General features: G+C 33.2%; 2 protein-coding genes across 2 annotated transcripts in view; both read right to left on the bottom strand.

Moving 5' to 3' along the window:
- The window catches only part of LOC106762720 (thiosulfate/3-mercaptopyruvate sulfurtransferase 2), a 7202-nt gene extending 1398 nt beyond the window's left edge, over nt 1-5804 (bottom strand). Inside the window, exons 1-9 of the mRNA XM_014646762.2 lie at nt 5554-5804; nt 4507-4704; nt 3865-3924; nt 3629-3691; nt 2504-2628; nt 2234-2396; nt 2012-2071; nt 1103-1161; nt 120-201 (exon numbers count right to left, since the gene is read on the bottom strand). Coding sequence (XP_014502248.1) covers nt 120-201; nt 1103-1161; nt 2012-2071; nt 2234-2396; nt 2504-2628; nt 3629-3691; nt 3865-3924; nt 4507-4704; nt 5554-5655 — 912 coding nt within the window. The 5' untranslated portion in view covers nt 5656-5804. The remainder of the gene's footprint in view (nt 1-119; nt 202-1102; nt 1162-2011; nt 2072-2233; nt 2397-2503; nt 2629-3628; nt 3692-3864; nt 3925-4506; nt 4705-5553) is intronic.
- A 6676-nt stretch (nt 5805-12480) lies between these two features.
- On the bottom strand, nt 12481-13837 carry LOC106760577 (aspartic proteinase CDR1-like). The gene has a single exon (XM_014643997.2). It carries the CDS (start codon nt 13795-13797, stop codon nt 12481-12483), a length of 1317 nt encoding a protein of 438 aa, XP_014499483.1. The 5' UTR covers nt 13798-13837.
- Between the last annotated feature and the right edge of the window lie 3302 nt (nt 13838-17139).

The following is a 17139-nucleotide window of genomic DNA, read 5'->3' as shown; positions in this document are numbered from 1 at the left end:
TCTTGAATATGTGCTTAATTAAGCTGATTATGCAAAGATGCCCATATACGGAAGCCTAGATAGAAAAACAATGCTATAAATGTTAAATCTAAAATGCTTGAGGTGACCATATGCTGCACCTGGCCAAAAGGAATGCATTTGCTGCCAGGTACATGACCACTTCTGATTCCCTTTCGAGGCTCTGGAACAGCTCCATCAAACCTGCCAAAGTACATAATCCACTTAAATCCAAGAAATGCATATAAAATATCTCCAACTAGGAGGGGTAAACATCTATTATTATGAAAATATCAGATTTCATTTTGTACAAGATAGGGCATAATAGCATGCTACTAGTTATTATGCACTTTTTAACGTTATAAAACAGCAGATGTCATGCCACAATCTTAGTGTAGTGGTGTTCAGTAGTTATAGCACTGTGGTGAACAGGTATATTAAAAAAAATTTTTTGCCCTCCTTTTGAGTTTCTCAACCCACCATTTTATGTTCTTGTATGTTTTTCCATTAGAAACAATAGATTTTGAAGCCCTTCATCAATGATCCACACAAAAAACACTTACACTTGACCTGTTTCGAACTGAGCGCCAAGACTCGGCAACATTTTTGCCAAAGTATGGCATCCTCTGCTGATCTGCTCAACCATGAACATCCGATATTGTTCACAAACTGCACAGTGTGCAACTTATCTCTCTGCCACATCCTTCAGTGTTCTGTAGAGTGTCAACTCTTCAAAGTTCACAGTCGTCTGTTCCTATGCATTTCACAAACCACAGCCCCCTATCTATCTCCTTTTCTTTGGTACAGTAATACTTTTCAGTGCAGTACATCAACTAACTTAAAATTCGGTGGACTACTACTTTTCACCTCTAATGTTTTTTGCTTTTGTTTGTTTCATATTAAAAACTATGCCCTAGATGAAGAGTGATTATGAATTTAGAATATTACTTACAATCATTGATTATGGATATGCCTTTGATTTTGGACCACTTATTTATCATTTAAATAGCATATACATACATACATGCATAAATATATAGACATGTATGTGTCAAATGCATATCACGTGATGATATGAAAATACAAAAGGAATCAACAACAGTACCTGGGCTTTGATCGAGCATCTATGTGTTGGTGAGTTTTGTCCTCTATATTTTTCTTTACCTGAGGAGAAATAAAAAATAATACATCATTTGATTTACAATACATTTACAAGTGTCCAACTTACATATGATGCCTCTTCTAGTTTTAGTTAATTTTGGTATTTCATAGACCAAACATTTCAAAGAGAATATCATATTGCCAAACAATTCCAAGGACCATATTAAATAAATGTGTTCAAATTTTCTAGAGATTGTAACGTGAATTGGGAAGATTTATGTAGATTGATCTGCTGTTACCAAGTTCGGATTAAAGATATATTATTATTATAATTAGACAACGATGTCAAACCTATGATCATCAAACTTTTTCCTTTATATACAGGGCTTGGTTCCATAAACTGCCTACTGAAGTATTTTTGTCTTACCAATAAAAAATATCAAGGTATGAGTATCACGACTTAGGTTGACCAGAGAAAAACACCAATGTTCTGTATAGAGAGTTTTACCAGATATCATGATCATCTTGTAACTGGTAACACACTTAAGCTAAAGACTTCTAAAAAATGAAAGGTTTTATGGCTCCACATGATCTTGCCACCATTTATTTCATATTGTTACTTTAAATTGTCAAGTGTTCATATTTTCTAGATTCAAATACTGACAAATAGAGATTAAATTCTTAGAATAATGACAAAAGCAGGAAAATAGTCCATTATAAAATTGGCTTCAGAGTTTCAAACTGCTTAAGTCTTTCCCTAATTGCAGGTACTACTTCACCCTAACCTCATCCTTATGATAACTAATTATGGACTCTCTAGAGAGAAACCTTTTTGATAGCTCTACAACCATCAATATTGTCAACATTATATATATAAAATGGACACAATACATTTATCCCTAAAGCAACCAACCTGATCAAGGTTCCAAACAAGATGTGGCCGAAATTTAGTCTGGAATGTGAGTGGGCCAACCTAGCAAGAAAAAATTATGAGAGAATCAATGCATTAAAACAAAGTAAAAATGTCAAATTCAGCACAATTAATCAAAGTAAAAGAATTAATCAAATTAAAAGAATTGGAACTCAAAACACTAACGAAATCATATTAAAATATATGGAAAGATTCTAAACTCACTGTTTGTCCCTTGTATACTTTCTCGATGGCCTCACTTGCAGCACTGGCTTTAAGAATAGCATCACTTGAAGCACTAGATTCAACATCATAACCTGATGCACGCCATCTTGGCAGGCCACCATCTAACACCCAAACTCTGTCATGCCCAAATACTCGGAACATCCTTCAAGCAGAAAGAAGATGTATTACTTCAAATATTTAGAAAAAACCATGTTTTCCACAATCTACACAGTGTATTAATGTTCCCTTTCGTAGAACACCGAGGCTTACCACCAAACACGGGCTGCACTAAATAACCCTTTTCCATCATAAACAACCAAGTCATCTTTGTTCTCTATGCCAAGGGCAGAAACAGCAGCAGCAAAAGCTTCCTCAGATGGCAGCATGTGTGGTAACTGACCAATGAATACAAGTTAGCATTCACATACAATTAACCCTATACTCATATATGTAGAAGAAGAGCAATAAATATGGACCATCCTCTATTGAAATGAATGGACCATGGGAGCAAATTAGGCCACTTGATGCAAAGACAAATCAAGAGGGAACTGGTGGAATGATTTGCACAGCAGAAGGAAAAGACAAAAAAGAAGGGGATGTTGAGGTTGTTAACAGCTAGTTCAGCAGTAACAACCTGAAAAGAGAGGAGTGACTCTGGATTATAAGCAAATGATTTAGGAATCACTGGTATCATGAATTAAGATGGAATTCATATGAATAGGGGGGTGAGAACTGAAGAGCTGGAAATTATTGAGTGAATTGAATAACAAGGGAGTCTTGGAGTTCCCTTGTATTTGGAACTCTTGAGTATCTATTTTGCAGCCTTTTTCTTGTTGTTTTGCTCTGTATTACAGATGGCTACCTCTGAAATATCAGAGCTAGTTTCCACAACTTCCTTTCAATAACACTTAGTTCTATCAACATATTAGCTATAATGGAGAAAATGAATTATATTAACAGACAGGACATATAGCACACAGGACAGGAACAGACTATAAAACAATCATGAAACCAATAACATTACTCATAGAACAAGACTTCAGAAAATGAATAACCATAATATTCTAACAGAAAACTATAATTTATAAATAGAAAAGAAAGAGTCTCAATAATTGAAATAGTAAACTAGTATCCATCAAAAGGAAGTAGAAAAAACATCCAGTCATCATTCTAAGATCACTGAAATTGCAAAATATCCTTTGGCAGTTGGCACTGACGTGTATCTAGTTAGATTATTTCTCTTTCTTCATTCACTTTCTGTAGCATGCCACTGAAAGATCAGAATATTACATACTAAACATGTAAACCTTGTTAACTTATAAGAACCCCTCAAACATGAATGTGCTTCATAAAAATAATAAAACGAATGAAATAAATAAGGAGATACTGGATTACCTTTGTAGTACGATCTGCTATTCCATCCACGTCAAAGAAAAGGGCACCCGGAATGTGAGCAACCTGTTATTGAATTACGTAATTCACACATTAAATGAAAACGGTAGAAAAAAGAAGTCAAAATTATATAACGAAGTACATGCAAGAGAACATGTTCAAGTGATATCGTATATCATTGAATTACTCCAAAATTTGATGCACTAAGAATGTGATTTCCAATAAAATCATGCTGATACCTGATATTCTTGAATTGGATTCCTCTGCTCATCTGGCATGTACCATGAAGCATCCAGTACCTGAAACACAAATTATAGGCAAGAAAAGTTTAAGTATGTTAATTAATATTCAAATTCAATACTAAATAAGGATAACATGATATAAAGGCTCCTTTCTTAACAGATCATACATATGTAGTATGGAGTTTTAAAGAATTAGAAATAAATTCAATTGATGCCAATCAAATCACATTGACCATATAAATCCTAAACAGCTATATAATCACCTAAATAAGTGATTGAATGACTTAGAAGGTACTATAAACCAGAACTACCATGTTTGCTAATTTTAATAGACATCAATTAATAAAATAAACTCTTGAAACAATACCATTCTCTAACTGGAAATACAGTGATTGTACCAGTGCCTAGATCGTTAACTACAAAGTTAACAATCAAAAGAACAAGGCACTTTATTTAAATAACACAAATACTGTATAGTTTGACAAGAGCTGTCACTAGTAAGATATATGGTTAGGCATGATAGTGGTAGAGATCAATCAATAAGTAATTAAAAAAAATCAAGTGAAATTTCATTTTCCCAAATATGATAAAATTAGTAAACTGTTTCCTTAATCTGATAAAATTAGTAAACCCTAATACCTTGATATCTGGCAACTTCAGGTTATCATAAAGCCAATCAACAGAAACAACTGGCTCATTTGTTGATACAGATTTTGTAGAATATGTAGCTCTTCTACCAACTGAGGAAGAAGCCATACAAGGAACCCAACAAGTTGTTTTGCTGTTTTGGGATGTAGAAACTGGGACCGGGACAGTTTGTATACAAAACAGCCGTTTCTGCAGTAAAAAGGTGGATTTTACAATAATATGTCGGCCAAAATAACAAACATCGCAGAAATAGATTAATGGGTTATACCGATGAACATTGGTTTTGTAAGTATAAGAGATGAACAAGTCTTCATACTATCATTAATATATAATTGAAAACCCTTTCTTTCAATTTCTTCAATAAAATGTTATACATAACAGCACCAGCTCCGGATTTTGCACTGTATCATTTATATATAGTTATTGCACAAATATGTATTTCAAATACTAACTGCGATTTCTATGAAATTACCAATTATTCACTAATATTCATAAATTACTAATTAAAAATGCACCCACAAAAAATTAATACTTGCATTCGAATTGATGAAAAATTGGTAATCTTTTAATCCAGTTCATAAGAAAAAATAAAATCAAAATCCAACCCCAGCAGATAGCATTTACTTCAAAAGGAACAAGCAAACACCCAGCCATCCATACCAATGTATTATGAAATTGATGATGGGTACTTCGGTTGATACACTTACTTAAACACCAAACACTACAAAATTGAAGTTGAATGAAGCATATGCCATGCCAAATTGCCACCAAAGCATATCAACTAACTGTTCAACAACAGAAAACAGAAACAAAAAAATTGGACCAAAACAAATCCCAAACCCCACACTCAAAAGTCAAAACTTTAATGAGAAACGCGCAACCCTGATACCCACAAATCGAAACAATTTTAAAAAGACCAAATTTTCATAGATACAATATGTCCGCTCTCAAAAAGGAGGAAATTAACAAAGGAGTTAAAAAACAAGGAGAGAAATAAGATACCCAAATGAAATTTCAGACAGAAGGGATGAACCTTACACTGAATAAGGAAGAGAGAAACTGTGGCTGCTGAGTGAGGAACGACGAGTGGTGGATCAATCGATGACCCGAAAGCATCTTTGAGAAAAGGGTCGAAGCCATTTTTATCAACGACCATATAAAAGGGTGACCTCGAATAACTCGAACGGTCACAGATTGCGTCAAAAGATAAAACAAAATAACAATGACGGACGATAGAGTGTCTGCGTTATGCTGTTTCTGTTCAGGGTATGTTATGTGCAGCCAAAGGTGTCACTGCCACTGCTCATGAATTAAGCAATATTTTATAGAAATTCCACTTTTTCTGAAATTGTGGTTTTACTTTCTAAGGGCTTTTTGTTTATTTGGAGTTAATGAATTTCAATGTTTTACGGATGTTTATTATTTTATTTTTAAAAATTTAATTCAACTGTTTATCTAAGGGAAGATAAATACAAGCTACACGGTAAATTTAATTGTATGAATAAATATAGGAATATCATTATTCTACCTTTTATATTTGTTTTTAAAAAAGTGAAAATAGGATAGATATATTGGGTTGAATTGGTCACCAATCTCATGTCTCGAAAATGTCTCCTAATCACGAACTTATTTCAACAGGATAGAGGTATATACACAAATTATACAAAAGTTATGAAAAGAGTTGAAAGATTGGTGAAATTATTTAGTGGCATTAACACATCAAACAAAATTCTACTGTTAATTTAGTAAAATGGATATATCTAAATTTTATTAATCAAATGTGTTATGCTAAAATTCTAACACTATATAATTTTAATTAATTGTTAAATACAATAAAATTTAAAACATGAAAAATATATTTGATAAATGTATACTTATTAAAAGTAATATGTCTAATAAATGACAAAATATCAAGGTAGACCTTTCACTTTTGTCTAACAAATAATTGTTGATGATTAAATGTTAAATACAAATAGGTATATCTAAGGTAATGGGTTAATGGATCTTCAATGTTATACAGTGTTTTGGAGTCTATCGAGAAGGAGATTCACTCCGAAAATACAACACCAATAAGATATGAGCTCAACTACATAAGGGATTGACACCACTCTCTATCCAAAACATTAAGGCAATGGGTTGATAGATCTTTAACCTTATATGGTACTCTACTTTCTTATTTATATCTAATGTGGGACTTATACTAATACTTGAAATTCTAACATCGTCATCTATTACTAAAGAGATTTGCACTATATAGAAGTTTTATTCAAATATCTATTGGAAATAAAGTTAAAACTAACTCAATTGTTTCCTGAATATGGTGTACACTTTAATCACTATTTGAAGTATAAAAGTTATACAAGCTAGGGAGATAAGTATTGTGTGATATCAAGGAAGTTATGTAAAGAAGAAGAGATCAATTAATGTTACGTGGAGTGCATTAAGTGTTTCTCAATGTTCAAGCTTGACAAACAAAAGAATAAGAAGAAAACATTCAAAATGAGTTCAAAGATACTCGAGTACTAGAAAATGGATTGCAATGATTATTTCTTCATGAGCCTATATAAAATCACTCCTTGAACAAAACAAAGAGGATAGTCATTACTTATGAGTGTTATATTTATGTTGAATTTTCTCTATGTCCTAAAAGTTTTGTAAAAATATTATTTGTGTTTATTCCAACAAACTAGAAGAGAGGACCTAAACATTTTATACATTGAAAGACATCTCTTGAGCATATAGTGATTTGTTAATCATAAAGACATTGTATTTGTCTTCAGCTAGGAGTGACTTCTTGTTTAAATAATACTTAAGTTAAGCCAAGAATACTTGTTGAAAGAATACTTGAGTTGAGCTAGAAATGACTTGTGGAAGAAAATACTTCAATGAGGTCGGGCACAAGTGGTTCGGAGCTGAAAAAAATATTTATTTGTACTTCGCAATAATGTTTTGCTTAGTGAAACTTAACTTACATAAATCAATCATCTTATTGAACTCCTTCAGAAAAAAAAATTATGAAATTTTCAAAAAACAAAAATTAACTCTTCCTTATGTTTTTCTTATTTTCTCAATCATTCACATTTAACTAAACTTTTAATTTCAATTTTAGGATGAGGTTTTAGAATTTTGGAAGGTTTGTGTAATTTTAATGTTGAAATATTAATATTATAAGGGTTAAATATGTTTTTAGTCTTCCAACTATCAAACATTTTTGAGTTTAGTCCATCTTCCAAAAGTTTGCTTCATTTTCATCCTTCTCCTTAATGAAACTACAATATTTAGTCATCGAAAACCAACGATGTTAAATTTTCAATGAGTTGGCTAACAGTGTGCTACGTTTCATGTCAGGTGCACACTTATAAATTGAAATTCTGAAATTGAAAATTTCCTCTCTTCAACTCCGACCTCTCGCAAGCACCCAATGCAACAACCCTAAATCGCAAACTCATTCACGCAAATTGCAGTACCATTGCAAGCTTCGTCTTCATATGAATTCTTCACACACCATGACGTCTTCTCCTTTGCACAACCATCATGAAGCCTTCGTTCACCCCCCCAATTTATGAATCCTAATAGTAGAGGGACAATCTCCAAATCGCTTCTCATAGCAACATGCAAACAAAGCAAACCTAGAAACTCAAACACAACTCGAGAGTTCACCCCTTTCATCTCTTCTTTTCATTTTTTTTTTCTTCGAACCAGCTAACCCCAGGGCCAAGGAGGTGTGCTATAGCGTGAGGGAAAGAAAGAGAATTCAATGCTCAAGGGGGTAACAAAAAGAGGGGTGAAGGACGATTATGAAGGTAGGGTTTCAGTTTTTAGGAATGGTGGTGCGAGGATAAGGGAGAGGGAATCTGTGGATGACTCGAGATTAACCATTAGGGTTTGGAGTGTTCCATTTGGGGGTTTAGAAGGAGTCTAATTAAAGGACATGAGATGTGACTGTATAGCACAAAAAACGTTCACTTTGAGAAACCAAAGAATGAGAGAGAGCCATGGGCGAGGAGTACGTAATAGAATGAGACTCATCAAATGAACGGAAAATGAACATAATAGAATATACAATACTAAAAGTTATAGTCTAACTAATTAGACAAATACATTCACCAAATGTTGAATTCATCATAAGCATTCAAAAGTTTTGATCATATTATAGATAAGTTGTTTATATTTTTATTTCAAATATTAAATGTTTAAATTAATTTTAAGATTATTATGAGAGAATATTAATTTATTTGAATTGGTTGATCTGATTATGAATATTCAAAATATTTTTATCAAATCACATTATTTAAAAATTATCTTTTGATAATTATATCAAGTAATTTTATTTTAAATCAAGGAGTCATTTTATACGTATATATCGAAACATTTTATGTGAGTAACAATTAAATTGATCTTTATTAATTAAAATTAGTAGTTATTATAATACTAATAAGATATTTTAGAATATGTTGTACATGTTTTTCTTAGTAGAACATTTGAACATTAGAGAAAAGAACATAAATTAAAGAAAATCAAGTTTTCACCGATTCACAAAAGGAAAGGAAGAAAATTGAAATCCCTAACAAAAGAAATTCAAAGACTTGAAGAATTCATCAAATCACTCTTTATAAAGAATGATCATGAACACATTAAGCAACCTAATCAAATTTAAAATCCTCAATGACTATTATTTCAAGAACTATAAAAAGTGTTAGCATAAAGTTGAAGAGAAGAAGTTTTGATGATGTCTCAAAGTCAAGTTTCAAATGCTTTTATTGTAGGAAGATCTTCATGAAAGCTTGTTTTTATATTAAAGCTTTTGTAATTTAGTAGATTGATGTATAGAATGTGGTTTATCTTTTGATTCTATGTTTTGTTTGTCTTAAGTTGCGTTAAATTTCGTTTTGAATAAAAAAACATCATTTTATACTCAAGATAATCGATTATTAAATTATAATAATTAATTATCAATAATCAATTATGACTTACCATAATTGACTATCATGAGCAATTATAAGAACTTTTAAGTAAGTTTTTTTACCATTAAATGCATAATCAATTACTATAAGTGGATAATTGATTATCACACATTAGTTAGTTGACAACGGATTTTTGGAGGTATTCTTGAGTGAGATGTCTATAAATTGGATTGGGACTTTTGTTCTAATATACAACACACGAAATACAACATATGAAATAAGTGCATTTCGAAATTTTTATTTGCTTTGTGCGGTGATAAGTGTTCGAGGGTTTGTGTAACCCTTGTGTTGTGGCTTTGAGAACTTGGTGTGTTGGCATAGAGCAAGAACTTTTACTGGGAGTGTGATTGTGTGTTGTTGTTTCTGAGTTGAAAGTTTTTCATCCTTTGTGAAGATTCAAAGGAGGTGTTCATCCTTTGTGAAGATTCAAAGGAGGTGGTCATCCTTCGCGAAGCATTCGGAGGAGGTGTTCATTCCTTGTGGGTTACAGTGGAAGTGAGTTTCATCTCTTGGGGTAACAAGAGAGGTGTTCTAAACTTCAACTTGTTTATTTTCTTTGTGATTGTAACAGTTTGTTGAATTGTGCTAGTGAATTGATAATTCTTTGTTGAGATTAACAACTGAATGTAGAATCTCTGTGATATAAACCAATATAAAAATTACCTGTGCAATTTTCTCTCTTCCTTACTCTTTAATTTGTTGAAATTGTTTTAAGGAATATTTATATTTACAAGAAAATTATTAAAAGAACGATTTGCAATAAGAAACCAATTCACTCTCCCTCTCTTGGTTTGTTGAACACCTTAACCATTCTGCTGCGTCACTCTGACAATCGATGACAAGTTGATCATGAAGAGAACAAGAGTTCTACAATATCCATTCAAGTGAAAAAGAATAGAAAATTTTGAGCACACATAGAAGTTAAATTTAGAGAAAAGAGTCTTGTGTGAAATACAACTAGGTTATGTGATTAAACATTGTAATATTCTTCACTGTGGTAAAGTTTTATCCTATGAATTGAAAGTGTGTTTTCTTTCTTTGAGATTGTTTTTCTCGTCATGGTTTAGAGTTGAGGGGAGATTAAAAAGGATACCTGAAGGGGTTAAATTTTGTGTCTAGAGAGATTGTACTTGTGTAACCTGGAGAAGTTGATACTCATGTCTAGAGAAACTATACTCAGCATAATCAAGTGTTTTGATTAGTAAAACATCTTAAGCAATATACTTGAAAGAACTAGATGTAACCCAAGAGTTAGGGTGAACCAACATAAAAATTCTTTATGTTTGATTTGTTTATTATTTTAATCCAAACTAAATAACGTGGGAAAAGAGTTTAGGCTCTATTCAATCCCTTACTTTCTAGAACCATCTACACCAACAAGTTGTAGCAGAGTCTAACTCTTAGGGAATTTGTTACAAGGAAAAGAAAGACTAATCCCATTAACTTAATGGAAGGAGATGGATAACCTGTAAAGCATCCACCAATGTTTAAAAGTGAGAAATATGAATTATGAAAAACTATAATGCTTGCATTGAAGCATTAAACATGGATATACTAGACATCATTGAGAAAGGCATCCCTTCAATCTTGGATGACAAAGGAGATATGCTATCGAGAAGTAAGTTAAATGACAATCAAAAGTATGTATATCAATTAAATGTAAAATTGAAACATATTTTACTTTGTACCTTATTTAAGGAAGAAATATCAAAAGTCCACACCATGACATCAGCCAAATAAATATGAGACACTTTGGCATTAGCTCATGAGGGCTTAAGAGAGGTAAGGTGAAATAAACTCACACTCTTAAGACATCATGAAATATTCACCATTAAAGAAAATGAATCTATTGAATCTAAGATTTCTACATTACAAACTTTGTTATATAGTTTAAGATCTCTTGAAACTGTTTATTGTAATTATGATATAAATGACAAAGTCTTGCTACCTTCTAAAAATGGAATGTCCAGGACACTATTTTAAGAACATCAAAAGATATCGAGAGAATGTTCTGAGAAGAATTAGTGGGCATTCTTATTATACATGAACAAGTATTATGAGAAGACGAGAAGAAAACCAAAAGCACATTATTGCATTGAAGTCAAATCATAAAGGTAAGAAAAACAACTTAACTAAAGATCTTGAGTAATGGATGATGGATCAAACAAGTCTGACTAAAGATGATGAGGAATTGTCTTCTAACAAGAAGAATTTTAAAGAAATCTCTTTAATAAACAATTTAATCTTCATCATGAAAAGTTATTGAGATTCAATATTAATAATGATTAAGATTTGATATATATGAATAATGTACAGCAAGATTATGATTCAATATTAATGGTTAAGAACTAATATGAATAATCTTTAGTAAGATTTTTAGAAGCATGAGAACAAATTTAGAATATAATTATGTTTTTACACCCTAAAATATTAGGGATAATTTTACAACTTTAAGGTGTAAAATTATTTTTAATAATGCTTTTACTTTATCTTATTGAATTATCCTCAAACTTCTAAATTTTTAAATTTCGTGTTAATATTTAAATGAAAAAAAAAAATCATTTTTTATGATATGATGAAACCTTAATGTTCATTTGTCTGTATTTATAGATGTAATATATATATAACCAAAGTTCTAAAGGACATCGAAATCCTTAAAATAAACACTAAGAAAAAAAAAACAAAATACTTAAAAATCTTAATTTATTATTTCATTCAAGGATAAAAATACAATAACCAAAGTATATTCTCTTCAACATTATTTCGAACATTTCAAAAAGTAAAAGCATACCAATCTTACCATAGAAAACGAAATACCCACTCCAGCACCTGATCGGTTTATTGAAAAGAAACTTTCTCTTCTTTCTTTTACACATACATTATAATACATAGACATACATTTCAACTTTTGAGAGTGTCGTACTTCACATCAGATACTTGAGCCAAACCTAGTAAAAACAAATATATATATATATATATATATATATATATATATATTATCTTAATCTTTACTGCAATCAGTAGGATGAAAAGAAACTTTCTTTTCTTCGAGATCATACCCCACATGAAAATCAAACTGTGAGAAACTTCCAATGATGGAAATTCCAGTCATTGTGCTTGGCACTATCGTCAAGCAAAGCATGTTTCGATCTTCGATGTTAATTAACAGGTTTATAGGTTTCAGCGGAACAGTAGCTCCGGTGAACTGAAAGGCAATTTCAGGAAAAGCCAAGTTTTCATGATATGGAAAACAGAAGTTTAGCGGGGAGGGAATATCTTCTTGCACCAGTTCAACGCCAAGGGTTTCTAGCAACGAAGCCGCGAATGTGGAGAAAAAGGTTGGCTCCAGATACGTCAACACCGTGCCGGAATCAATAATCACGTTGCCTTCAGTGCTGCCAGTCGGTACCGTCTTCTGTGCAACGGTGACGGCTTCAAGGTTGAGAAAGTAAAAGGTGGGTAACGACGGTTTGATTATCATCGGAGTTGACACAACTCCGTTTCCCGTTATTATTGCTTCGTTCCCAAATCTCAACTTGCTGGAGGAGGTTGAACTGAAAGGAAGCAAACAGTAGGAGAATTTGTGACCGATGTGGTCACCGATTTGTGAAACCAGCGACAACGGTCCAGCTCCCAGACCCACTAGACCAGTGAGTTTGGTGCTGGAATAAACAGTGAAGTTGTTTATCAATCCACATCCGAAGATGGTGTTAGGAAAAGCAACTGTTTGTGCTCCACCTTGTGAATCATCAAAAGTTAGGGTTTCGGTACTCAAAAGCCCTGCAGAAAATGAACTGTCACCGTATTCGTAGATGTAGACGCATTCACCAGACTCTCCACATTGACCTCGTCCATTTCGGAGTAACGTGCATGGATGTGTGCCACATGAGGTACCCAGGAACGTGGAAGATTTGAGTGGTTCAAACAATGGGGTATCTTGGGGGAAACAGCTTGCACAAGGGGAACATTGTACCCAGATGAGATCACTCCCTGTGTCTACAATGGCAAGCCTTTCAACTGGAGGAGTGCCAATGTAAAATTTCATGAGGTATTCACCTTTGTCAGGGACCAAAGTTGATTGGGGTAGCTTGTTGGTTTGATCTAAGTGATGAGAAACTCGGTTTAGTCGAGAATTTGAGCGTAGGGCAGCGTTTATGATGCGCTGTGATGGGGTGAGAGAAGGGTTGTAGAAGGGTGAGACAGGTGAGTCACGGTGGATAAGGTCGACGGTGAAGCCACTGAGGCTTTCATCGGCTTCTGCAGAGGAAAGAGAATAAACTGAGAAGAAAGCTAAACAGAAGAACAGAGAAGGATTCATGATGAGGAAAGTGATTCAAAAGTGAAGGACTGTGCTTCTATTAATAGATTTCTGAGTCTTGCATGTTTGAAGAACAGTTGCCTAGGATGACATTTGGTTCCTTTGAAAAGTGTAAATGTCTGTTTGGTAGGTTCCTAACGGTAATCAAAAACAGATATTTATTTTTCCATCTCTGGTTGGGTCAACTTAGGCAAATAATGGTTTTCTGTCTCGGCGAAGAGACCAAATGAGAAATTGTTTGATGATTATGGGAAATGGTTTTCGGTCTCAACATGGGGACAAAGAATGAAGAAACTTTTCAATAATATCATGGAAGATGCATCGTTTTCAGTCTCCAAACGTTATATGGTTTTGATTCTCCACAAAGAAAGGGCATATGGATTTCTATAATTACTAGTAACAATACCCTCTTTTAAAATTATATATATATATATATATATATATATATATATATATATATATATATATATATATGTATACATGTATACAAAGAGAGAAGTTTTAAATTATAAACAAAATTATATTTTACATTATATATAAATATGTGTATTATATTCTAAAAAGAATTTTAAAAGTTGAATTATTTTATCGTAGTATCATTAGTGCAGAAATAGCATTTAATGTCACGCGTTTAATGTCTAACAAAAGGAAACTCATAGTAAAAAAAAGGATCGGTGACAGTTTTATAAATAAAACGATATTATAGAAGTCGGTTAGATGGGGCCCGATGTCAAATAAGGTATAGAAATCAGCTCTCCTATCTAGGGTCAGACGTCAAAAGGTCTTTATACAAGACTGAAAAGTCACTTTTTATTACCTTTAAACGTCGGCTACAGGCTCCCAACGTCTAATTGCAAGACGTTAGCTTCCCCTTCCACAAACATCACTAGTGCAAAAACGTTCTTTAACGTCACCCCTTAGACGTCTGTTTCGTGAAAATCCGACGTCTACAAATGAGCGGTGATAAGACAGTCCATTGACGTCGGCGATTTGATGGGACCGACGTCTATTATGTTGCAATTAATGCTATATAAAAATCCCAGGAGCTTACACGTCGGGTGGACAGGGCACCGACGTCTACCTGACTGACAGGAAAATCAAACGTCAACCGGTTCAGCTTTATACGTCGCATAGACGTCGGATCCCGTGAAAAAGCAACGTCCATCAGGCTACAATTAATGTTGTTCACCTAATACCCAGGCCATTAGACATCACGTAGTCAGACACCGATGTCTAAGGCCTGTCTGGAAGGCGGGACGATAAAAATTCTTCAATGTAGACGTCGGCTGTTAGGGGCACTGACGTTAACTTCCCTGACAGGAAACCAAAACGTCAATCTTTTCAGCTTCCTGGAGAAACCGACGTCCCATTTCATTTTAAATAGACCGAGGACTCTCTCAAAATTCAGTTTCAATCTCGTCTTCATCTCTTCTCTTTTTTCTCTGCTTCTCCTCTACTGTTTATCTCTTGTTGCATTGCGTTGTCGTTTCTCATAACGTCATTGTCTTCGTCCTCTCCTTTTTCTCTCTTGCATCCCAGGTGCGTGGTTTTTTTTATGCTACCCGTTTAAACTTTCTTTAGTTTTTTATCGATTATCTTGTCGTTGAACTGATTAAAATTTGCTTTCTTTATGTTGTGTTTTAGTGCAGTTTTGATCCTCTCTTTGGGTAACATAGTGTAACATTCTCCCTTTGCTGGTTTCCTCACAAGAAGAGTGGCGATCTTTTGAGTTTTCTAGTTCTTCCGACCCAAAATGGAACTTAGGTCCTTGACTACTTCTCGACACCGTAAATTTTTTCTGTTGCGGTTGAGTAATGCGAAGTAGCCATGGACCCAGGTTCGGTTTTGGATTGAAAGAGCTAGAAGATTCAAAAGACGCAAGCTTTTTTTGTGGGGAAACTAGCGAGAGGAGAGTGTTATACAATGCTACCGAAAGCCTGGATCAAAACTGCACTAAAACACAAAATCGTTGCGAGGCGTCGGTTAAAGCCATGTCCGACGTCTATAAGAACATAGTCGTCGGTTAGTGTCATTTTAGACTTCTTTATATATTCATGTTGACGTCAGTTTAATCATAGATGGACGTCTATACAGAGTAATTAGACGTCGGTGTGTGTTTAAGTGACGTCTGTAGAGACGTCGGTGGATATCTGTAACCGATGTTGAGTTGGACGTCGGTTCTGATGAATTCCGACGTCCCATAGACGTCACCCGTTTAGATGTCGGATGTGATAGCGACGTTAAAAGTCAAAATTAACCGACGTTAAACAGCGTTTTTGCACTAGTGCATAAAAAATGTCTGAAAATATCTCATTTGGGCGTCAATATTATTTTTTTTTGCCACTTAGACATTGGCCCCCCTCCCCACATATGTAAAAAAGGTTTGAAATTACCTCATTTTGGGTGCCAAAATTAATTTTTTTACCTCATTTTGGGGTCAACTTCAAATACTTTGTATTTTTACCCACTCCAAAACGCGAGCAACAATTACGCGTTTTCTCTCTCTTTGCGTTCAATTTCTTCCTCTACTTTCTCTCGTTCACCATTAACGTTCAAGTAAGTTTTCTTCCACTTTGCAACGTTTAAAATCATTTTACACCGATTATATTACGTTTGGAACCATTATATTTTATTTGCACAGATTAAAATTTGTTTTCATTTACTTTTGGTGTAGTTCTTGGACGCGTTCTAGGACAACTGCGCGGCGATTTTCGAACCATTATTGTGTGCGTTTTTCTTCTCACTCTCACAGAGGTACCTTTCTACTCCTTCACATTCACGGTTAGTTTCCTTTTTGAGTTTTTATGTATATTAGTTTTGCATTTTCATTGGTTGTTTTTAATTGCTTGTTACTACTTATAAAATTCTAAAAAATTTTGTGGTGATTCTTGTGTTCGATATTGAATTTTTGTGGTTTCAGTGAAAGAAAATATTGGCAATTTTTTTTTAAAAAAAAACAACCCATAAATTAACGTCTGTATTAAGAATAAGAGACATCAATTAACTTCAGTTATAAATGAAACAAACAAAAGTTAATTGACATATGTTCAAAGACAACAGACGTCAATTTAACATCTTTCGCTATGGCATCAGACATTTAACCGACATCAAAAGCCTAAAATAACAGACGTTAAAAATTATTTTTGTGTTAGTGAATCTAACTCTCAAATATAAATTTCCATAAATTAAATGATTGATTTATACATTATAAAAATATTTTTATTTTATTTTATATAAAATTTAAATCAAATAATTAAGAACTATAAAATTAAAATAATTAAAAAAAGGAAATACAATGATGAAGTTTTAGAAAATCGAATAAAAGTAGTTAAGGATACTTAT

Source organism: Vigna radiata, chromosome 5, assembly GCF_000741045.1.
Source record: "Vigna radiata var. radiata cultivar VC1973A chromosome 5, Vradiata_ver6, whole genome shotgun sequence".
Lineage (NCBI taxonomy): Eukaryota > Viridiplantae > Streptophyta > Magnoliopsida > Fabales > Fabaceae > Vigna > Vigna radiata.
The sequence above is the reverse complement of the archived record's forward strand: the minus strand, read 5'-3'. Positions and strand labels throughout refer to the sequence as shown.

Coding starts and splice junctions, on each gene's coding strand:
- LOC106760577 (XM_014643997.2), bottom strand. CDS start 13,797: ATGAATCCTTCTCTGTTCTTCTGTTTAGCTTTCTTCTCAGTTTATTCT.